Source organism: Syngnathus leptorhynchus, chromosome 12, assembly GCF_054491065.1.
Source record: "Syngnathus leptorhynchus isolate UIUO chromosome 12, UIUO_Slep, whole genome shotgun sequence".
Lineage (NCBI taxonomy): Eukaryota > Metazoa > Chordata > Actinopteri > Syngnathiformes > Syngnathidae > Syngnathus > Syngnathus leptorhynchus.
In genome coordinates, this window is record NC_141206.1 from 2360961 (window position 1) to 2385417 (window position 24457).

At 38.9% G+C, this 24457-nt stretch overlaps 2 protein-coding genes across 3 annotated transcripts in view; one reads left to right on the plus strand and one right to left on the minus strand.

Moving 5' to 3' along the window:
* ptpa (protein phosphatase 2 phosphatase activator) lies at positions 1 to 22993 on the minus strand. Its single transcript, XM_085925873.1, has 10 exons — positions 22874 to 22993; positions 22144 to 22247; positions 21057 to 21143; positions 20740 to 20865; positions 20288 to 20405; positions 18596 to 18695; positions 18145 to 18269; positions 14691 to 14791; positions 8579 to 8686; positions 1 to 1009 (listed from the first exon to the last, which is right to left on the minus strand). The coding sequence occupies exons 1-10, from the start codon at positions 22896 to 22898 to the stop codon at positions 935 to 937; spliced, it is 969 nt and encodes a 322-aa protein (XP_085781999.1). The 5' UTR covers positions 22899 to 22993; the 3' UTR covers positions 1 to 934.
* The window catches only part of crata (carnitine O-acetyltransferase a), a 14021-nt gene continuing 12412 nt past the window's right edge, over positions 22849 to 24457 (plus strand). Inside the window, exon 1 of one of the 2 annotated variants that reach the window (XM_085925871.1) lies at positions 22849 to 23446. In XM_085925871.1, coding sequence (XP_085781997.1) covers positions 23423 to 23446 — 24 coding nt within the window. In that variant the 5' untranslated portion in view covers positions 22849 to 23422. Of the gene's footprint in view, positions 23447 to 24145; positions 24338 to 24457 lie in introns of those variants that run through there. The other variant, XM_085925870.1, reaches the window with a different exon arrangement.

Here is a 24457-nt window from a genome sequence, read left to right on the forward strand (position 1 = left end):
AGGCAAATTACATAAGGTGCAGACACGCAAGTTTATTAAATCAGTATATGGGCAACAATCGGGCCTAAGTTATCTGAACAAAAAAATATAGATATCTCCTTGTATGGTGAGATGAACCCATTATGAGTTACAGATCAGAGATAGACTTGTTTCTTCAGTCCAGGTTTGATGTGCTACATTTTCATCTACCATTAAAATAAACTGAGGAACCAAACATTATCATGTCTCCTTATTTATGACTACTTATTGCGCACCTAAGATGTTAAAGATGATGGGACAATCCATACAAAAAAAATACACACGCGCAAGCATTTGGCTTTGAAAGCAATACAATGAGAATACCTAAACTCTGGCAATTTCTGTCATCACCTGCTCTAAAGAATGCAAATCTGAAGGTAACTCAAGCATTCATTTAAAAGCAACAACAAAAGAATTCCCTCTATAATAGAGTCTGATCCAAAGTTTATCCAGGATATAAATACAGTAACAATACAAACATGATCAGAAAATAACAAATCTACAACAGATGGACAATTTAGACCCTATACACAGCTAATACAAAATCTGGGTGCTCAGGCACCAAACTGGCATGAATGCAAGCACAATCCGTTGCCATTGATTCAAACATCTGGATGTAGTTGGAAGCGCACCAGTGAAGGACTTCACACCATTTTTCTTCCAATTTGGTAAGCCTGGAACACGACGGGAATGAAGAAGTATGGATTATATGGATCATTGTAATTTCAGAAAGAAGTGCAGTAAGGTGCTGATGCATTTCAACGTAAGGTCCGACCACATTTGGCAAAATGGTGCTCGTGTCTGTAAGTGCAGTGCTGCAGATCCACGGTAGGATGTTCGACAAAGGGAAAATGATCGATCTGATGTGCTGGGATTGTGGCCGTTCCATCATGTTCCTTGGATTCATTCATGAGTGTCAAGGCTTTAATGGCTGAATCGACAGCAAGCTTCCAAATTTGAAGTGCTGAATCACAGGAAACTTCTCCAAACACTGAAAATGGTTCCAAACAGACACATGTTAACAGAAAAAACAAACTGTGGAGGAAAAGTGAAATAAGTCCATTTTATGGTAACTTTATAAAGTGTGTCCTCTATATCTTTCATCCTGTAATTTTATTGTATATTCTATTCTTAGTGAAGGTTGGAATTACTCTATTGGTTCAGCTTTCATTCCAAACAATAACCCTTTTATCCCTCGCCCGTATAAAAAAAAAAAAAAAAAAGACTGGGCTGCGTCAGGAAGGGGATCGGGTGTAAAAACTGTGACAATCAAATCATGTGAATGAGCCAGTGACTAATTCTACAAAGAAAACCTGACAATTAAATCATGTGAGTCACTGACTACTTTTACATGCAGTCTTTTAAAACCAGAAACATAGACAGTATTCGTTTTTTAAAGTAAACGAGCGCAGAAACCCAAACATGCTTTTAAAATATTTTTTTCTTAATTAAGACTAAGTCCTCAGGGTACCTCTTTTCTAACTGGAATATCTCTGCTTGTAAACGCGATCAATTTACCTCCTCACAACTGCATGTTTCTGCTCTATCCGCAAGGAATCTTGGTATTTGTAGCACAGGAAATACTTGAATACTTGAATACAGTGATTTCTCTATGACATTTTGACATTATTTTCTGTCTCAATGAGTAAAATGAGGTGTGTATATAGACAGCATGTATACCGTAATTTTCGGACTATAAGTCGCGTTTTTTGTCATATTTTGGGTGGGGGGGACGACTTATACTCAGGAGTGACTTATATGTGATTTTTTTCACAAATTTTCAAAATTAAAAAATCTGCGATGTGGTGAAATCGCGATAAACGAACCTAGATGTAGCAAGGGATTACTGTCATTTGAACTGCAAGTGACGTCACCCGTGCCGCCCGGCGGTTGTTTACATAAAAGGCAAAGGATTCGATCACGGCATGATGAAGAGGACGAAGGGCCCCACGTACTACCGGCATCATTAGCGGCTTTGTTTGTAAGTGACATGGAGGACGAAGAGTTTGAAGGATTTAATGATTTGGAGTGACACAGAAGGTTTGAAAAACTATTATGGCTTTTACACACGCCCGGTCCTTCTCGACGGGAGCTCTCTTTCACCTCCGTGGATGGAAGTCGGGGGCCGGCGCTCGGCCGGGTGGCTGTCCGGGGACGGTGGATGGGGCTCGGACATGGCTTTTACGCAAGCCTGGTCTTATTTATGGAGCTCTCTTCCACCTCCGTGGCTGGAAGTTCAGTAGTTGTTGGCTCGTTGAACTCTTTTTTTGTTAAATAAAGAGCCGTTTACATAACCCACGTCTTTCCTGGTACTTTGTTAACGCTACAACATAGTTATATACTTGATCTCTGCAGCGCACGCGCGGCTTTGTTGACATAAAGAACGAGGAATTTGATCGATGGATTTAATGATTTGGAGTGACACATATGGTTTGATAATATTGTTGTTATAGAAATCCACGTCTTTTCTGGTACTTTGTTAACGCTACAACAGTTATATACTAGATCTCTGCAGCGCACGCGCAGCGTTGTTGACAAAGAACGAGGAATTTGATCGATGGATTTAATGATTTGGAGTGACACAGATGGTTTTATAATATTGTTGTAATAGGATAGTTATTTGAAATATACTTTATATATCGTTATATGGGTCTGTGGAATAATTAGAAATGCAACTTAGAACGGGTCCGACATCAGCATATGCAGCGCATACGCGGCATTGTTTACATAAAGCACGATCGATGGATTTTGTGAATTGGAGTGACACAGATGGTTTGATAAACGTGTTATTTATGTAATACTTACTTGAATAACTCTGAATGTTACGTCAGGCCTGTTCTCAGCTCCTCATTTGTGTATATGTCACGTTAGCATACCGTATCGTTTAGCTTGTTGTTGCTGGTTCATGTCTTTTTTTTGGTGTTAGATTTTGACAAATAAATTTGCCCCAAAAGTGCGACTTATATTCCGGTGCAACTTATATATGTTTTTTTTCACTTTATTGTGCATTTTGTGGCTGGTGCGACTTATACTCCAGAGCGACTTATAGTCCGAAAATTACGGTAAATAAGTCCATTCATCTGGCACGCAACTCACACAAGCAGATGGAAACCATCATGGCGGAGTTCGGAGATGCAACAGAAAAGCACACTTTTGGAGTGAGCGGAAAACAGACTGTTTCATTCTTTTGGTGAGCTACATGAGTATGATGTTCTTTGTTGATAACAGAAAGTAACAAGCGGTAATGTCATCCGTCATGACATTGATGGGTGTCGCGGGTTCAATCGAGGTATTTAAATGTGTGAGTAGCTTTGTCCATTGAGGCATGTAAATGGGCTATTCTGATTGTTTCAGAAACCCGAATTCTGACCTTAACTTGAATATTGATTGCATATAAACAGTCACTGCAGTGATCCCTTATAGAGAAGAAAGTTTGTTTGGGGTACTTCTAGGTGACCGACTGGGTGACTACCACCGACCTAAACTGAAATCAATGCCAAAAACTTGTGGAGTTTGGTTTGATTTCACTGCCAGATACTCCCTATAAGGTTTGAGTACTTTAGGCCGAAAAACCACCGCAACAGAAACAGACTAGAAATCCAAACCTCCATCTTCGGGTTTGAAGGTATGTATGAAATTGGGTGACAGTTGTTTGAGCTATTCAGTAAAACATCGAGTTGGCCAGCTAACTAAGATCAGCTTTGGTTTAGGCAGTGCTAATACTAGCTAGCATATGCCAATTCACCATCAAACAAGCATGCCCGTGCCATCAAACAGAGCAACAGAAATTACTAGTAATTTGCCAGACTGTAGGAACTTCCTTAATGTTTGTTTTTGAATCAGGTTACCTGTTGAAATGTAAATTCCAGCTGGTATTTCATCTCTCTTTGAAGCCAGTCACCTCATGTAACATTTTTTTTGACAGACACTTTAATCCATAGGTGTGAAAGTCAAGGCCCGCCAAATCATTTTATGTGGCCCCTGAAGACAAATTGTGCATCAACTTCATCTGTCAATACTAAAGTTACAAATTCTCTTCACTTTTAAAAAATACAGATATTGCTAACAATCTCTGTTACCATTCTTCTTTAAAAAAATATTTGCACAGTCTTTACTAGTCTCCGGTTTCAAACTTAATTATTCGTCAGTTTGTTGACGGTCGTAATGGCCCTCCCAAGGAAACTATGACTATGATGCGGCCAGTGACAAAAACGAGTTTGACACCCCTGCTTTAATCAGTCAAGCTACGCTACAATAATGATAATCATAATCAATAATCATTCAAACATTTATCAGTTTTCACAACGCTCTGCCTTGGTCATATGGCACGTAAGGCTTGTTTAACAGTGGTGCCAAAATCAGAAGTCAGACTTTGACTACTTGGAAGTAGGTGTCAAATGTCATGGTATACACTAAGTAGACCAACTTAAGGTTCCAGCTCTTCTGAGAAAATCATCATCACCAACTACAGTGACAACGCCAACTACAAATGAACACATTGAGTTGCCATTCACCCGAAAGGAGTTCCGAACCTCATTTTGAACATGTTGGAAAGAGTTCATTTCACAAGGTCTTTGTGTGAGGGGACATGGTCTGCTGTAGAGGCAGGGTGGGGCTTTGGGCAAGCTGCAGAACGGGTTGTAGGGGTTGGACGCTGCATGAGGAGAACACACTCTATAGGACTGAAAACTATTGAATGTACAAATTCATGGTGAGATCATGGTGAGTACTTCAATACTTTGTGGGCAATATGACTCATCGAGCATTTGAAACGTAACCCGCACTGTACATTGAAAGTCCTGTCTCGACTTGATAAATTTGGAATTTTTAACAATTACACTATCCACTGCCTCTTAAAAGCATGGAAAAAAAGAACATCTTCTAAAATCTCCACTTTATTTTAGATGTACAAGTATTTACTCAGAATTAAAGAATAAACAAAAGTTAACCAGTGGTTATTTATGGCACCACTACTGGGGCCAGCAGAGATAATTTAACTTACTTTTGGATAAGCCCCTGGAGAACATGCAACTGGTATTTTCTTACTAAGTGATATTGCCAACTACTGGCAAGACATTGTTTTTGCAGAAGAAAAGTTTGTATCTCTTCATGCAACGTTACCAGGGATGCCCCAATCTCATTGTTTGCTCCCAAGTCCAAATCACTTAACTTTGAGTATATGCTTGCACTAAGCCGCAGTCAAATTGTAAAAAAATTTAATTGTAAAAAAAAAAAAGAAAAAAAAAAAAGGTCATTTTCAAATTCACTCGTCTTTTTTTTTTTTTTCATTTGAATAAAGGTATCCCAATACCATATGGGTATAGGTCTTGTAGCAGTAGTTCAAACTAAGAAAGCTTAATATGTTTATAGCATATCAGTGGTGTAAGATTAAATTAAAAAATCCTATTATTAAACTAAAATCTACAACAACAAAATTCTAGTTAGCGCAGTGGTATAAAAAAAAAAGCATTTAACTGGTCAATGATTCAATTTGACGGTGCAAGATCGCTCGAGTAAACACGGTTAACTCCACCTCAACCAACAAAGCGAAGTCAGCCTATCTGGTAAAAAAAAAGGGATGTATTTTGAGATACCGTCTCTTTCATTTTGTCAGTTACCTCACCCCAGAATTCTATCGGTGACTTGAAGTCTTTCTTTTTTTGTTCATGCATGAACAAATTAGTTTTACAACTGGTTTTAAAAAGTTTGAATAAATGGCAAGCATGCTTGTGGAACTCCAGAAACATGTTTTCTACCTTGTTGTTTTACTCCATCACACAAACTGAATCGTTTCACTGTGTAAGATAAAACTATTGTTATTCCATTCGCAGTACATCTAAAAATGGTATGATTGGTTTGAGACAACGCTAAAAAATACCATTAAAATACTAAGGTTTTGACAACATGAACATTTTACAGTTTATAATGGTTGGACTCTGGAAAGGTGTTTTGTTTTGTTTAAGATGGATTCACTTGCTATTGAAGAGGGAGCAACAGCAATGTGGACATGTTCTATTAGGGTGGACAATCTCTGTACAATATGATGCTCATATATGTACAATTCTTTTATTATTTTATGCAAACATAACTGTTCAAGTTCCCGTCTCAGGTACGAAATGGTCATGTGACAAGTTCCCGCCTTTCTGGACAGTATAAAACAAGCTGACCTGGAGACAGAAGTTGTTGTTTCATCTGCTGCCATGCCGTGTGTATTGGCCGCCAATAAACAACCCAAGATCTTGCCAATAAAGAACCAACTCTTAACGCCACACCTTTGCTTTCCTGGCTCAATAACGGACATCCCGCACAACACGCAACACTATGTCAGAAAGATAGTCAACTGAGCATTTGAGATGGAGAGATCATTGCTCACAAATTAATTCAAACCTTGAAACTATCTCCATCGAAATAAGTTTGTTATTTCATGCCTTTGGAAACATTAGCCCCTTTCAGACAGTTAAATGCTGGATCCTGCTTTCCCCAGCCCGAGTAGAACTCTGCCCAAAACCTTGTGTGGGGCCAGCAAAAGGGAGTGAGGAATGCGAGTCTGCTGATGGTTGCTCCAGGCTTGGAGGAAGGTCGAAGAGAAGGAGGGGTGGATTTAATGAAGGGAAAGGCAGTGGAGAAGGAGAGGGGGAGGGGAAGGCAGACAGCTTGGCCCCTCAGCTCTTTGGGAAGACTCGCAGGCTGCTCTGGAATACACAGGATGTGGGCATGCAGGCGGGAGAAGGCTTAGCCCCCCCCCCTCATACCCCACCCCCTACCGCCCACACACACGCACACATGCACACAATTCCATCCTTGCCGTTTCTCTTAACCCTTTCCTGCCTCTTCTCTTCCCTGCAGATGGTTAAGGTCTTGAGTTTCTCTAATGTCTTTTTTTTTTTAGTCACAAGAAAATAGTGATTCCTTGGTGAGACTTAATGAAATTTACAGACACCTGAATTCAAATTTTTTAACAAGAAATAAGATTAACAAATACTTTAAATCAAACAACCCATGACAATGCAATATCAACCTTTTCATAATTTACTGACTAAAAAGTGGTAAAAGATTGAGCTATAGTACACAAATAAATCTGACATCAAGTCACTTACTGGTAATCTCAATCTCATTTAACAGTACCTGTTACGTGCATTCCCGGTTAATTAGCGCATCAAAGGTCTGTTCACATAACATTTGCGGTTTACCCCATTCAAATAATTAGACGCGTGGCAAAGTGACACAATGGGGCATTGGCATTGAATCTTGCTTGGGTGTAAAACGTCACACTTCTCTCATGCCAGTCAGTATTCCGCCTGTTGCTATGTCAGAAGCTGGCAAAACAATGGGTCAACTTCAACCCTCTCAAACCTTCTCAGGGCTTTCACACTGGACAGAGAACCAAGGAGGCACAATTGTGATAAAGGCGACATATATGGCCAGAGTTGGGCATACATAGTCAGATTTCCACCCATGTGTCCAGCTCAGTTTATTTTGTGGGATTGTGGCTGAGATTTGTAGATTCAGATAAAATTGGTTTCCACCACTAGGTGTAATTTCACGTGCATGGAGTTAACTCAATTAATTATCAAGTTAATCGGACGCCGATGAAGTAAACAGAAAAGAAAAGACCCAATAAGGAGTGCTACAATGTAGACCAACCCAACAGACCTTGTCTAGCTCAATCCTCAATGGCAAACCCTAATGCAAGAACCTGGGACAATGTTGGCTGAATGTTATGGCAATAGAAAGCCTGTAAACTGAACAAACATACACCCTTCAGTGGAATTACATCTTGCGTGTCTCTTACCAACTAAAAACATCTTATTCTACAGTATGTCCATGTGGCTAAAAGTGCTGCAGTAGAAGGATGGCTCCTTTAAGAGAGCAAGGCATTTATGCTGTGGCTGAAACCAAGAGGGAGGGGGAAGCAGACAGGAGCAGGGAGCAGAGTGGAGCAGGGAGCAGAGTGGAGTAGGGAGTAGACAGCTACCAGAACAGCAAGTCTAAGTTAACAGTGATGTGAGCACTCGCTGGTCTGAAAAAGCCAACATTCAAAGTAAAGTGACCTGGAAGTTAGCACAACTACCTGTTCAGAGACTTTGCTTTCTTTGAGGTAATCTCAAGGAAATATTCCAGTAAGAAATATGATCACACCATTTCAGTTCACTACGGTATACGCAAAAACATAACAAATAAGAGTGTGACATCATACATGTAATCAAGAGTATTTTCTAATAACATGTTTTTGTGTTCTCCCAATACATGTACATATGGAAATGAGAATTGTCCATGTGCAGTAATGAAAAGCCTGAAATGTGCCTAACTATCGGTGCTGCACCCTGCCAACTCACTGGAAAGTACCAGAAAAAAAAAGTATGGGTCAGCCTTAGGCCACATTTCCACTAAGTGGCAAAGTTCTATTCTGTTCTCATTGGTGTGACTTGGATTGGTATATTCTTTGCCAAACCTTTCTATTCACTTCAATGAAGAATGGTGGATATTTTTAATACAAAGTCAATTATCTTTAAATTCTATAAAACAAAGGATAAGTGGAGAGGATAATTCAAAATCTCACCTCAGCTTTGTACATTCTAATTAGACCCTGGTTAACTTTTGACCAGGAAGGAACAGCACTGATGTTCCACAGCTGGTTGGAGTGCTCAGCAAAGGGACCCGTCTTCATCTAGAAAATTCAATAAAAGATGGAAGACAAGACATAAAGAGTGGCAGGTGCGGCATTGCTATACTGAACTACAGGTAATACAGTTGAAATGAAACATTTCAAGTAGTGGTGGTTGTCTCGGGGATTCTCATAGGGTTTGTCAAACACACAAGATGCCCTTCCTGAAGCAACATTAATCCGGCATGGAATAGATTTTGAGGTGGTGCGTTTGTGTCGAAGAAAGTTACCGGGATACGACCCAGCACTGGCCTCATTCCAGGCAACAATGTGCACCACTAAACTGTCAGTTCGCCTTCAAGTAATAATGCAAACCACATTTAGTGGGGGGGAAAAAAACCCTCCAAACAACTCTGTTCATATAGCTACAAGATTTTAGTGATATAAAATAACACTAAGATACACTTTAAAGGTTTTTTCACCATTAATGAGAACAGTGGCATGCAGTCAGAAACTTCAAAACCTCTGCTGGTTCAAACACTATCAAAAGTACAGCCCTACGTTTGCAACTTTCTAGAAATGAAATTTATTTCCAAAGTTTTTTATTTTCAATTCACAGAATGCGGCCTGGCTGCGGAGCTTCCAGTCATTTGTGGGTTAATACTTTTTTTTTTTTGTCCAATTAGATTACAGTTTCGGTGTGTTGCCATGCAAAAATTAGTTAGCTAAGGCCTTCAGAATCCAGAATGCTGGTGTTGAGCATGTACGCAAGCAAGCACGCGCACACACACTATTATTATTTTTTTAAACCACTCATTTTAGATCAGAGGTAGGGAACTCTGGTTCCTTGAGAGCTGTGTCCTGCCTGTTTTGGATATCAGGCTTCTACAAAGCTTGCTCGTAGCGCTAAAGGTAGTTCATGTAATGTTGATTTACACGAGATGCTAAACATGATTAAAAGTTCATTTTCAAAGTGCACTCCTGGGCTTCATGAGGCTAGGTCAACCAACACTGTTGTCGACTAGGTCATTTCAAACTGGAAACTGTTTGGGCCACTTTCAGGGCAATATGTATGAGTGGAAAAGTGAGCACAGACAGACAGGGACAAAGAAAAGAGGCCTGGTGCATCTGCATCCCTCATGAGTGGGGTGTATTTTATGTAGTTTTTACATCGATAAACATTGAACACCTGCCATTGAATGTGCCCTCAAACATGGTTAACAGAAGTGAATAATAATAAATATTAATAATGAGAATTTTAAAAGAGGAAATAAAATAAACCACTGAGATAATGTAGTTGCAGAAGTACACACACCCTCTTGGAAACATGACTGTGTTTAGAATGAACAAATAACAATTATACTCATCACCGAGCACAAGCCAAGCACCGCAGAAAGCTTCCACATGATCAGAGGCATCTTATTGTTCAAAGGTACCAGTCAGTAGAAGGGTACAAAACATTTACCAAGACAATAAATAAACCATAAAACACAGTGAAGACCGTCATAAAGTGGGAAAAAAGTGGCACAACAGTGACAATAACAAAAACTGGCATCTCTTCAAAATTAATGAAAAGATTAAGACAACAGGTCAGGAAAGCTGTTAAGAGTCTGATAGCAATATTAAAGGAGCTGCAGGAATTTCTGGCAAGTACTGCCGGTTTAGTCCGTACATGCGACAGCAATCTACCATCTTATATGACTGGGCTTTTGGATGGGGTGTCAAAATGGAAGCCTCATTTTTAGAACGACAGACAGAGAAAGGAAAAAACACTTAAAATCGTCCAACGCAAGTGTAAGACTGTGTGTTATGTTTTGATTAAACCAAGAATAAACTTTGGTCATATTCAAAAAGTTATGTTTGGTGCAAACACAAAACGTCTCATCAGCGAAAGAACACAACAGTGGAGTATATACTGTATCAATGTACTTTTTATCGTGTATGACTTGAAATTTAAATTTGGGTCTTTTTACTCTCCTCAGCTCTGACTGTCTGAAATGAATCACAATGTACATTAACAGGAGCAACACAATATGTAATGAATTATTTTTGTTTCACAATTATCACACAAAGTACAAGTAGTAGACTGTTATGTCTTTGCACAGACACTCTTGCAAGCAGAATTGCAGGCTCAGCTAGAACTACCAACAAAGGAACTCGACTTTCCATCATGGACAAATACAGACTAGGTGTTTACATGTAAGTAATTCAGTTTAAAGCCCTCAGCTACTACATCATACACACGTTGTATGAACCTGTTAATTGTCCCAGTTAATTGCAAGTTTTTAAAATATGCTTAGGGTGGTTTCTAGGAGCATTTAACAAAGTAAAAGACAGAAAACAAAAGGTAAAGGTTATTTCAGTTAAACGGAAATCTTAATACGTAGGAAAAAAATGAATTTATGAATGAAGTTATATGTAGTTACCCAAATATATTTCCCCAAGCGCAAAAGAACCCAAACCCAGACCCTGGGGCATCAATCTAACAACCCCCTCCTTTTTCCATTCCACCCCCACCGCGCTCGAGAGACTTTCCATGGCCTCGCATGCGAACACAAGGGGGGAGGGGCATGGAGGAGGGAGGAAAGGTGGGTGGAGACAGCCCATATTCCCTGGGGGAAGGAGTGATTCACAGCAGCATGTGGGGAAGGAAGTGACTCATGTTTAGGCTGATGCATGCACGCACACACACAGCCTTGTGTGTGAATTAAAAACGGAATTTGCATTCTGTTGAAGCACCCACATGAACGGAAACCAAGAATATAGTTCGCTAGCCATATGGAGTTTGTATGATGGCAAAAAAATGTAACATGTAAGAGAATGAAAGAAAGAGAGATGAAATTTATGCCTTTCCCACATATAAAGTCAGATTTAACACTTTGCGTTCTGTTGGATTTAAGTTCATTTTAATACTATACATTCAGGTAATATTATTAAAGTGCAGTGAGATTCACTTTTAAAGTTGAACCTCATGGTACAAACCTGAGTGGTTCCATGAGCCCATTTGTAACCTGATAAGTTTAGAAATTGAGGCAACGTTTTTCATTTAATTGGATAGAAATGCAACCAGTGTGCGGCTTAAAAACAAATAAGGCAATATAGAAATACGTGAAAACAAGAAATAAAACACCTAAAAAAAAACAACTATTATGGCTCATGGCTCAAGTTTGATAAAGGGAAAAGGGGGGTGTTACAGGCAGCTCCTCCCAAAAAAAAGTGTTGTTCCGCAATAACATGGGGAAATTCAGATTCAAGAATTTTTTTTGTTTTTTTTTGTTTTTTCAATTTCGGTTTCTTTAGTTCTTTGTTTGATTTTGGCATACTGATCCAGAAAAATCAGTCTTCCAATAAATACATTAATAAATAAATAGTGGAATGTCATATTGTCATTTGTGTGTTATGAATTTCTTTTGATCATTTTTATAATTTTTACTTTTATAGCAGCGTTTGGCTAAAGTCCAGCGGGTCAACATGGGACATTCTTCCGCATTTATTCATAAAACGTGGCTGCCTCTGGAATCAGTGAACGTATTTTTTTTTTTTTGGACAATTTTCTTCTTTCAACACGTTATTCACAAGCACAACAGCTATTAGATTTGTGACTGGACAAACAAGGATGTGGAGGTAGAAATTCAGCCAATGCACCAGCTTTCCGCCTTATTTTCAGTTTACAGAAAGAAATGTGTTATGCACGTTGCTAATGATAGTAGCGCAAGCGTGAGAAACACAACATCGATCCACTTGTCCATGCCAAGACATTTTGGGTTTAGAAAATAACACCAAATGAATGTTTTAAAATATTTACACCATCATTTTTTTTAGACTATGAAAGAGGGAATAGTTTGTTGTTTGCATGAATTATCTAAAATGTCTAAACTGATTTTAGAAATCAAAAAACAGCATTTATAAATACATGTTTACATTAATAATAATAATAATAATAATACATTTTATTTAGACATTTTAACAAGAAACGTATTGCAAGGTGGACACTGGTGACCCTAGTGAGGATAAGCAGTCCAGTGAATGTATAAATGCATATTACCCATGCAATAAAATGTACTTATATATTTTAGTATGAAATGCTTGCCAGGTTTGAATGTAGCCTCTATCTGTTACAAAAGTGTGATGGGTTATTCTTGATGTAGTGTGAAATGTTTTAAAATAATAATAATAAAAAATACAGAAAATATTGGGGCAAAGGGGGGGTGATTTAAAAAAAAAATCATAATGGTTGTTAAAACAAAACAGTCTTTTTGTTATTAACACCCCCCCCCCCCTACACACACGCATACAAGTAACATGTCCCTGAGGCTGAAAGTATATATTTTCTGTTTGTTCCTCAAAGCTACCACTGCCATTGACAGCACGGCAGCCCCAATTGTGTCAACAACTAAAGACATTCCAAAATGTGTTCTAGAAGTCTGTATGTGATGTATGGATAAACCTCAGAGGTGGTAATTACACAGAGTAACACGGAGGCCACTTCAACACACCAGCAGCACCCTTTCTAAACTGTGAGGAGGGCAGAATAGGTCAAACTGGAAGGAGAAGAATGAGGGAAGGAGGCAGCGTGTCTGAGTGGGAAGGAGGAAAAGGATGTAGCATGCTCTACCAACACCCCTCCCCTCTACTTCCCCTCCCCTCCTTTTCCTCCCAAAAACAAAAACAAAGCGTCCAGTTCCTGCCCTGGCACATAACCAACAAAATCCATCTGCTTTTCCCTGAATAAATCCCTCTCTGCTTGTCTTTAACCTTTCGATTTAGCTATTGTCCTACAATGTATTTGACACAGCTATATTATCCAGATTATTAATTTATATTGATAAAATGTTAAATATGCCAATTGTGGGAAGCAGTGATGAGATACAAGTAAAACAATGCAGTTGACGTACAATAACCATAAGTAATAGGAACCTTTGGCGATTATGATATCCATTTGAAAGACAGTGGCTCTTACTCACCAACTGAGCTTGAGAAAAAAATGGCCCATGGCTAGCTTTTCATTGACGCATTTGCTGGGCCAAGCCGATTGGTTTTCAGAAGCAGGTTGGGGGCGTGCATAGGGAGTGAGTGTCACCAGAGTGCTAAGCATTTGCAATCTTCATACCAATATGCTTTATCAGTTGAGTTTTGATTTTGACAGAAAATGGGTTTGTGGGCAGACTTCAGTTTGATCTTTTTAAAGCAACATGTTTTTTCCCCCTCAAACATTAGTTTTCCACCAGTACTGGTAAGACAAAGACGGGAAAAACACAGGTGCAAACAATTTAGCTTATTAAAGCAGTCATCACAACACTGTTAATAAAATTAGGACACTCTTTGGAAATGATGTCCAATATCACTGTAATATAACACGTGTATGTGTGTGTGTATGTATATATATATATATATATATATATATATTCTAGGTAGAGAAAGCTCTACAAAAAATCAATTGGAAAAGAGCAAGGAAACGAAAAGCCAGTTAGCAGCTAAATTAGCAATCCTAACAGCCGCCGCAGTTCCATGGTGTTCCATTCCTTTCCACTCAGGGGCAATGTTATTGTTCATGATTAACTAACTAACTAACTAACTAACTAACTAACTAACTAACTAACTAACTAACTAACTAACTAACTAACTAACTAACTAACTAACTAACTAACTAACTATATATATATAAGATATATAAGATATATATATATCTTTTCCAATTGATCCAATATATATAGTTATATAGTTATATATATATATATATATATATATATATATATATATATATATAGTTATAGTTATAGTTATAGTTATATAGTTATATATGTAATTATAGTTTAAGAGCGATACAGAATAGATAAGAATGTATTGAATAGCAATCAACTTACAAAAAAAACTACAGCTACAATTGAACTTCAACCAAGTCATGAGTTGCGTTCCCACATTGAGGTGTAAAACTATCTCTTAAATACTAGATTAGATTTTAAATTATACCATTAGTGCATACTCAATTTTACAGATCATAAATTGGTGTTATTTTGGTCAAGTTTGTGTATGCTTGTGAAAATGTAAGAAGTTTGATTTTCCCCACCTCATTTATGAACTTGATGCACTCCAGAAACATATAGTCTTGCCGCTGTTCATTTACCACTCTCTCATCAACAAAGTGCCGAGGTTCTAGGGTTGGGTGATCTATGGGAGACAATGCTGCAATTTTAAATATTGACCATCAGGTGTCACTATTTGTCTTCTCATGGTCACATTTCAACACACTAACATTGCTGAGGTCAAGTGAGAGAGCTCTACAATTCAAGTAACATTTGTTAAGTTGCAACATTAATATCTTATGACTTTATGACTCTATAATTAGCAGCCAATGATGAAAAGTGTGTTAAACAAAACAAATGTACAATGTACCGTTTACTATTTCTAGACATCAGTATTCATAAATATCATAAGTATATAGTAGATAAGATTTTAAAGATACTAAGCAGTTACACTAACATAATCTCTGGTTCTTAATTACTTTTGATACACTGGATGAGTTTTATATAATTTATTTTCCAAAATTTGTGTGTACCTCACAGTTGACAATAGCTGGACTATTGTACATTACAACAACAAGACGCAAGGCCAAAGGAACTGCCTCAAGGGCTCAGAGACATGACTGTGGAAACCACAGACCTGGGCAAAAATCTGCTTCATTTTAAGTTTCCATTGTACTCTCCATCCATAAAAGGCAGCAGTTTATGACGAATGAGCTCTTTCTAGAGCAGGGATGGGCAATATCTACAATTACAGCCACATTTGATCAAATGTACTTAATTTCTTCTCAAAAGGTTGAGTACTGTGTTATACATTGGCGACTTAAGACTAAACCCAATGGGTATACAGACATCAAGCAAAGTTGTCAGAACTAACCAACTGTCTTTAAAAAACAAACAGACAAAAAAACACATTCAAAACTGTTCTTTCAATGACAGATATCTATTGTACCACCAAGGCTGACTTGTGAGCGGTAGCATGGTTCCACAGAGCATCCAAGTCAGTGGAAAATATCAAAAGAAATGCAAGGAGCCAGGCTAAACCTAGTGTGTATCTAGATTGCCGAAGCAAATTATTGTCATAATTTTTGTGTTACTTTTTACAAAATATAATAAAACTCAAAGCAAAATATGCTTATTCTTCATGCAATTTCCTACATACACGATATTTTTAGAGCATTCTACTTGTTTTATTTAGTCATTTAAGTTAGAAGTTATTGCAGGTCTTGAGAAATCCCACCTTAGAATAAGACATATCATAATTCTATAGGCTAGGTGACATAAAAATCGCAACTACCGTAATTTTCGGACTATAAGTCGCAGTTTTTGTCATAGTTTGGGTGGGGGGGCGACTTATATGTGATTTTTTTTAAACATTTTCAAAATTCAAAAATCTGCGATGTAGTGAAACCGCGAAAAACGAACCGCGATGTAGCAAGGGATTACTGTCATTTGAACTGCAAGTGATGTCACCCGTGCCGCGCGGGGGTTGTTTACATAAAAGACAAAGGATTTGATCACGGGATGACGAAAATGACGAAGGGCCCCACGTACTACCGGCAGAGTTTGAAGGATTTAATGATTTGGAGTGAGGCAGAAGGTTTGAAAAACTATTATGGCTTTTACGCACGCCCGGTCCTTCTCGACGGGAGCTCTCTTTCACTTTCGTGGATGAAAGTCGGGGGCCGGCGCTCGGCCGGGTGGCTGTCCGGGGACGGTGGATGGGGCTTGGACATGGCTTTTACGCACGCCCGGTCATACTCTACGGAGCCGTCTTTCACCTCCGTGGATGGAAGTCGGGGGCCGGCGCTCGGCCGGGTGGCTGTCCGGGGACGGTGGATGGGGCTCAGACATGGCTTTTACGCACACCCGGTCCTATTTATGGAGCTCTCTTCCACCTCCGTGGCTGGATGTTCAGTAGTTGTTGGCTCGTTGAACTCTTGTTTTGTTAAATAAATTGCCGTTTACCAAACCCACGTCTTTCTTGGTACTTTGTGAACGCTACAATATAGTTATATACTAGATCTCTGCAGCGCACGCGCGGCGTTGTTGACATAAAGAACGAGGAATTTGATCGATGGATTTAATGATTTGGAGTGACACAAATGGTTTGATAATATTGTTTTAATATGATAGTTATTTAAAATATACTTTATATATACCGTTATATGGGTCTGTGGTATAATTAGAAATGCAATTTGCAACGGGTCCGACGTCCGCATATGCGGCACATAGGCAGCATTGTTTACATAAAGCACGATCGATAGATTTAATGAATTGGAGCGACACATATGGTTTGATAATATTGTTACTATAAGATAGTTATTTAAAATATACTTTATATATCGTTATATGGGTCTGTGAAATAATTAGAAATGCAAATCACGACGAATCCGAGGGCGAGCGTACTCTGCATTGTTTACCTAATAGACGATCGATGGATTTAATGATATGGAGTGACACAGATGGTTTAATAATGTTGTTGTAATATGATAGTTATTCGAAATATACTTTATATATCGTTATATGGATCTGTGGAATCATTAGAAATGCAAATCACGACGAGTCCGACGGCGTGCGTCCGACGGCGTGCGTCCGACGGCGCGCGTACACGGCGTTGTTTACATAAAGGACGATTGATTGATTTAATGCATTGGAGTGACACAGATGGTTTGATAAACGTGTTATTTATGTAATACTTACTTGAATAACTCTGAATGTTACGTCAGGCCTGTTCTCAGCTCCTCGTTTGTGTATATGTTACGTTAGCATACCGTATCGTTTAACCTGTTGTTGCTGGTTCATGTCTGTTTTCGGTGTTGGATTTTGACAAATACATTCGCCCTAAAAGTGCGACTTATACTCTGGAGCGACTTACATATGTTTTTTTTTACATTCTTGTGCATTTTATGGCTGGTGAGACTTTTACTCCGGAGCGACTAATAGTCCGAAAATTACGGTAGTTTTAAGACACATTTTATGCTATAGTTTTCTGAAATCTTGCCAAGTCAAACATTTCTGTTCTATTTAAGATCAGTTTGCAACATTAGGTAAGTTGGTCCTCATTTTATCACTATTTTCCAAGCTGATGTTTTGTTAGTCACTCCTCTATTTGTGTCCAGGAGAAGTATTACCTGACCGTTTTCGATCAAATCAAGGCAAATCAATTACTTTCAACACCTTGAGTGACATAAAAAAAATTAGGCCTTTGTTGACTTGAAATTAGTAGGGTGGGGAATGCTCAAATCTGTTCTTATCATAAATACTTTTGCAGCATTTTGATCTCACCATGTCAGTGATTTTAATGAGTGCAAATTGGGCTTGTTTCACATGTTGTGGGGCACACAGCGCAGATGCGACCTGTCAGTTGCCTATACCTGTAAGTAAGCTGCCTGACCAGAAACTGAGCAAGAGAGAAAAAGAGCGCTGACGCAAACGACTATTGCTTGTTGGCGGCAATAAAATCGCCCCCTCCCCAGGTTAATAAGAAAATCTTCTTACCAACAAATTGTGAGCTACCCCATATGAAAGGTAGAAACTGGAAGTCATCCAGGCCCCATACACCTTGGCTTCCTGCTGGTTCCATTCTGTAGGTCCTCTGAAGCTTTCGCATCACTGAGAGATACCTAAGAAGAAACACATGGTACATTGGTCATAATATGAATTGACAAGGGGTAAGTGATGAACTGGGAGTAACACAAATCTCTGGAATGCAACGTATTTCCCCCTGAAAAGTTGTTAATTCTGGTTAAAGAAAAACAATATCTGAAGCTATGCTTATGTTTTATTGTCTACATTCAATAACAAACCAATAACACGTAGTACACAGGAACCACTTACTTTTTGTAAGTTGTTAATTCTGGTTAAAGAAAAAGTCTGAAGCTATGCTTATGGTTTATTGTCTAACATTCAATAACAAACCAATAACACCTAGTCCACAGCAACCACTTACTTATTAAAAACTTTGAAAACAATAGCCAGCTGATCATCTACTTTAAGAGCTCCAACTTTGCAGAGACAGCAAAGGAATGCAGCAAAAGCAGCTTCATGACCTGAAAAGGAAAAACATGATGTGAAATGTGACCAGAAATGTGGAATGTGCAGTTTTAGTATGTGAACCAAATGGGAAATGGGACTCTTGAGGAATTAAATATGATAATACAGTGATGATATATTTTTCTAAAAATTGTAAGAGTCAGTGAAGGTCAACGTAGTTTGTCAATCTTTCATTTGTATACAGTAGATTTGCTTTCATCAATTTGTTTTATAGCAGTTTCACATGAAATTCAGGAAAGGCGCACTATCAAACACCCTTGATGAACACAGCAACGTTAACCAACCACAGTAGATCTTTCGTTTCTGTTTTATTCAGATTTTGAAACTGGTTTTTTTCCTGAGGAAATAATGACAAAATAAAAAAATTATGAAAACATAGTGTGCTCATGATTGGTACTCATGAACTCCCTCATTCACTCATATTTCTAGAAAGCAACCTATCTTGTAAGTTGCCTTTTCAGTTTTTGTGCTCTTTCTGAAACACCATAAAGTGCCACAAGATGGCATTGCAAATCTTGCTAATAAAGTCCCAATGATCATCGTCACGGGCGGCTCGGTGGCGCACTGGGTAGCACACTGGGTAGCACGTCCTCCTCACAGTTAGGAGGGTGCGGGTTTGATTCCACCTCCGGCCTTCCCTGTGTGGAGTTTGCATGTTCTTCCCGTGTCCACATGGGTTTTCTCCGGGCACTCCGGTTTCCTCCCACATCCCCAAAAACATGGTTGGTAGGCCGATTGAGCACTCCAAATTGTCCCTAGGTGTGAGTGCGAGTGCGAATGGTTGTTCGTCTCTGTGTGCCCTGCGATTGGCTGGCAATCGGTTCAGGGTGTCCCCCGCCTACTGCCCGATGACGGCTGGGATAGGCTCCAGCACGCCCGCGACCCCCATGGGGACAAATCGGTTCAGAAAATGGATGAATGGATGATCATCGTCACACACACATCTGGGCGTGGTGAAATTTGTCCTCTGCATTTAACCCATTCCCATGTGATTTTGATCCATCCCCTGGGGGAGAGGGGAGCAGTGAGCAGCAGCGGTGCCGCGCTCGGGAATCTTTTGGTGATCTAACCCCCCAATTCCAACCCTTAATGCTGATAATAGACAAAAAGGTGCTTTGGCGCCATCATATGGCATCTTGGTGGCAAGGAACTATGTTAAAGTGAATCAAACATGCTTCAATCAGACATGCCAAAGCTTTTTCTAGTTGAAGATTACTACATTGGCATTATTTTGTGGTATCTTTTGACAATTATGAACTTTTGTCAAGAGTGGTCGGAGGTGCCAATTGTGGTTTTTTAGTATTTGCAGGAGGGCCCTATAAAATTAAAGGGAAACAGTCTTGACTAAAAGAACAAATGACAGATAGAATATAGCAGTGATTTACATTGAAGTTTACATCCTGTTAAAATGAAGTAGAATCAAGTTAGTATAAGGGACAAGATGGCAGTTTGGAAATGGGAATTTGGAGCAGCATTGTAACCATGTAAACCATTGTACTGACTTCCATAGGTTAATTCAGTCCATACTCTTTGAAAATCAGAGCCTTTTTTTTTTTTTGCGGAGCTATGAATAAAAAATTACAAATACCTGTTCCGTAGTCTATTCTGGTGGAGTTTCCCACAGACTCTTTCAGGTAGACGGCGATCTCTGGAGCTGCAGATTGTTTGTCAGCAGGTAGCACTGCTGATACCAAGGCTTCTGCATCCTGCCAACAACACCATTACTTGCAAGTCTGCAAAAGATACTGAGCATCTGCTAAAACCTGAGTGGGTCAATATTGAGCTTTGTGGATTGGATGAGTGACAAATTCTACAAAACATCTACTGAAAATACTTGCTGCATGAGCCTATCACGGACTGTCTAACATTGCACATTCATACTAATCAAATTGCATGTATGAAATTCCCACACATCCACGTTTAATTGTATTGAACTCGTGAAATTTTGCACACACATCAGACCAGTCATAAAAAAAAAAAAATCAATATTTTAGACATTTAGTACGACAGACTGTGCTTGGTGTATGCATGCCGACTAACCTGGTCTAATTGAGTAAACCAGGTTCTGAAGGCTTTATTTCCAAAGCGGGATGGCTGGTCAACAGGAGGGGTCTCATTTATCCATCGGTCCAGAGTGTCCAAAAGATCTAGTAACTTTTCCACTGTCTGTCAAACAAAAAAACAATGCCTATAGTTAATGACACAAGACCACCAATAAACAAAACCACCACTTCTTCATTACACATTAAGTATAGATGTTAGCATTAATGTATACACTACATAAGCCCCAGAACAAAAATAAAATGCTTTTATACATCACAAAACAATTTCCCTGGTTTAAAAAAATGACAACATACCTCAGACACTTTATAAGCACAAGTTAGCTTCTTTCCTTTCACACTTTCATTAAGAGTCAGAATGAATCCCATGTAGTCAGCATAAGCCTGTAATAAGGATGAAAATCTGCAGTTAAGGAAACGTTTGCAACTACTGACCATGATAGAACAGCATTAAAAAAATAAAAAAAAGACAACATCAACAGTCTCTTTCAAACTGACCATCTTATCAAGCATTTTCAGATGCCGGATCAGATATGTAACAGAAACAAAATGCCCCCAGCTGCCATCAGTTTAACAATACTACCCACTTAATTGTTCTTGCCCTTTTAGGTTGAGAGCGCTGTGACTATTGCCATACATTTAATTTCTAAATAAGGAATTTCTTGATAATAGTTGTTCCTGACAAATAGCACTTTTCCTTGCACACTGACTTTTAAAGCACAACAGCTCAGTGGCCTAGTAGTAGAGTGTCCACCCAAAGACTTGAAGGTTGTGGGTTCAAACCCCGGCCGGGTCATACCAAAGACTATAAGAATGGAACCCATTGCCTCCCTGCTCGGCACTCAGCATTAAGGGTTGGAATTGGTTAAATCACCAAATGATTCCCGAGCGCGGCACCGCTGCTGCTCACTGCTCCCCTCTCCCCCAGGGGATGGATCAAAATCACATGGGGATGGGTTAAATGCAGAGGACAAATTTCACCACACCCAGATGTGTGTGTGACTATGATCATTGGGACTTTAACTTTAAATTTGCCCCACGGTGTTGTGCTATACTGTACTGCTGCTGTTTTGTTGTGCTTATTTGGTCAGTATATACCGCTCCCCATTCTGTGTAGATGGTAATCCATTGACAGATTTCTATTTGTAATTGTACTGCATTTAATTGTGCTCCACCTTCTTGGCCAGATCACCCTGGAAAAAGAGATCTTGGTCTCAATCTGGTTAGGGAAAGGTTCTGATTGATTGAATTTTATTAATGTGGCAATCATGCACTTTGCTTCTGTGATTTGTTTTAAAACAACAGGTTAATCAACCCATGCTTCACTGTTATGGATCTAATGTGTAGATTTACCAGCAATGCTGTCTACCAAAAGGACATTTACCTTAGACCGCTTCCACTTGGCCATGTCGGGCACCATGCTAATTTCTTTCTTGGGTACCATGAAGGGCATTGTAATCTCAAGTGCTTTATCCTCAGAAATGGCTCCTACAAAAAGATGAGATCACCTTGAAATGTGAATAAACGTAAAAGTTGTATGCTACCCCAATAACACTATGTCTGTGCTTGTTCAATATTTGTGCTTTTAAATTTTATGAACTTTAGCAGGACAAGGATCTTTGATGGTGGTGACGGTGAAAGGTGATCTGACACACATTTTAATTGTGGCAAGCACGTCAGCCTAACTTCTGGATTTCAACTCAGCACTAAACTTTCTGTGCATAGTTGCATGTTCTTCCTGTAATAATTATTTTCTCGAGGTACATGCATGACATCTTAAAGATGTCCATATCATCCATTTAAATTGTGATTATTAAATAAAGGTGACAGATTAGGGTTCATAGCCAATTGTATCATTAACTAGACGAAATAAATGATCAACTAACCACGTATACGTGAATGACAACATTTTTACTTCTTTACACGTGCATTACGAAAATAAAAGGTTTGTTTGTGGAGTCCCCAAGACTTGAGATTGTAATATTTATGCAGTGACTTAACAGTTACACGTCGATGTACAATGAGTACGTACTGTACACATACAAATCTTCCTAAATGTTAAAGGTGCATGAGGAGAATCAAAACAGAGTTTATAGATCCCAGCTGAGTTGTACCTGAATGCTGCTCTGATTCCGCCATGTCGAAGTCGTCGCTTTTCTTCGTGGATCACAGAGGGGGCAAATACTTGAGATACGACTCACTACCGCCATCGTTGTTGGCTACGTATACAAAACAAACATTTGTATTCAGCCAATGCTGTTCTTAAATAACTACATTCGCCTTGCATAGAAAACATATTTTTCCAATTCATTAGTGTTTATTCATAAAACTCTAAACCTATTAAAAAAATCGTATTGTGCTAGCTTCTGGTTACACGTATGCCGGAAGTGTGAAATTTCCGTTACTTTTGTACCTGAATATATCTATTTTTTTAAATCTATTTTTTGCCGTTACTTGAATTCTTGCTGTAATGATGTAATTAATTTGTATGACACACATTTGCATTTGCTTCGGCATCCATCTTGTGCAGCTGCCGTGGCCCGTTTACAGTTTGTCTTGTGTTGGTGGGCGCAACGTAAAGCCAACACTTCACTGAACCGAATATTTTTGCTGGACTTCAGGCACTGACTTCACTTGCTCGGTGGGCGTTTCTAAGCATCAGAATGTGGGGCATTTGCAGCAGAATGGTAAGAAACGGACTTTTAGTTCAGTCTTTAAATGTGGTATTTTTTTGCAATGATCAGAATCTGCTCGTTTCCGGCATAAAACAAAATAATTATATCTGGCGTTGGACTGATAGTGTTTGGACCGTTGGTGATAGTTTACTGCAATATTTGTCAAGACTCGCTTATAGTACGTTGGCAAGCAAGAATATAGGTCAACCCAAGTTAACTGGGTGAAAGGTTAATTTTGCTTGCAACTTTTAAACTTAAGCAAAGCTACCATACAGAATAAAACAATAAAAGGCGATGCCTTACTCGTTTTTATCGATCTCTTTAGAGATAATTTATTTAGCTGTGGCAGTGAAAGGTATGCTAACATGAGATTTAAAACGCTATAACACTGAACCGAATACACAAAACGAGAGGTTAAAGCCGTGTGTTAACGTCCACAGAAGCTTCAGTTGTGGTTGTTTCTCTATTCGCCCTTGTGCCACTATGCTTTTTCTTTTGGCCAGAATGTCCTCAGTGTTTGTTCAATACGTACAGAATTGCCAAAAGTAGGTTAATATATATTTAATGCCAAGAAGACAAGAAAACGTCGCGTCCTTTTTCTTTTTTGTGTAATAGAGTCAACGTCTTTTCGTCACTCTTTTTTGATAGCAAGTACAGCATGCCCCCTACAGGTGACTATTATATAGTACACACAGCATGTACTTGGAGGGGAAACAGATTGACCTAAGGCAGTTATTATATAGTTGTATAAAATTTTAATGATTAGCAACGAAACATTAGAAGTGTCAGAAAGACATAATGGGCATATGTGTGCTGCCCCATAATGTTTTGACAATACTTAAAAATATCTTTCATGTAAAGCATTTTAAATCCTTGTGTATTCTACTATTTGGATCGCGAAGGGTGAGTTTTTAAGTGTCATACAAACATGCATCAATTTTGTAATATCCGTGTCATCTTATTTTGTGCAAGAACCGGTGTACAACATGACACAAACAGAAATCCATCATTACATTCAGACTT

Excerpts from the sequence above, each read along its gene's own strand:
- ptpa (XM_085925873.1), bottom strand. The coding sequence starts at position 22,898 with ATGGCGGAATCAGAGCAGCATTCAG. Across the intron at positions 20,406-20,739 it reads GGTTTACTCAATTAGACCAG|GATGCAGAAGCCTTGGTATC; the intron begins GTTAGTCGGCAT and ends TGTTGTTGGCAG. Across the intron at positions 14,792-18,144 it reads GGGTAGCTCACAATTTGTTG|ATCACCCAACCCTAGAACCT; the intron begins GTAAGAAGATTT and ends TGTCTCCCATAG.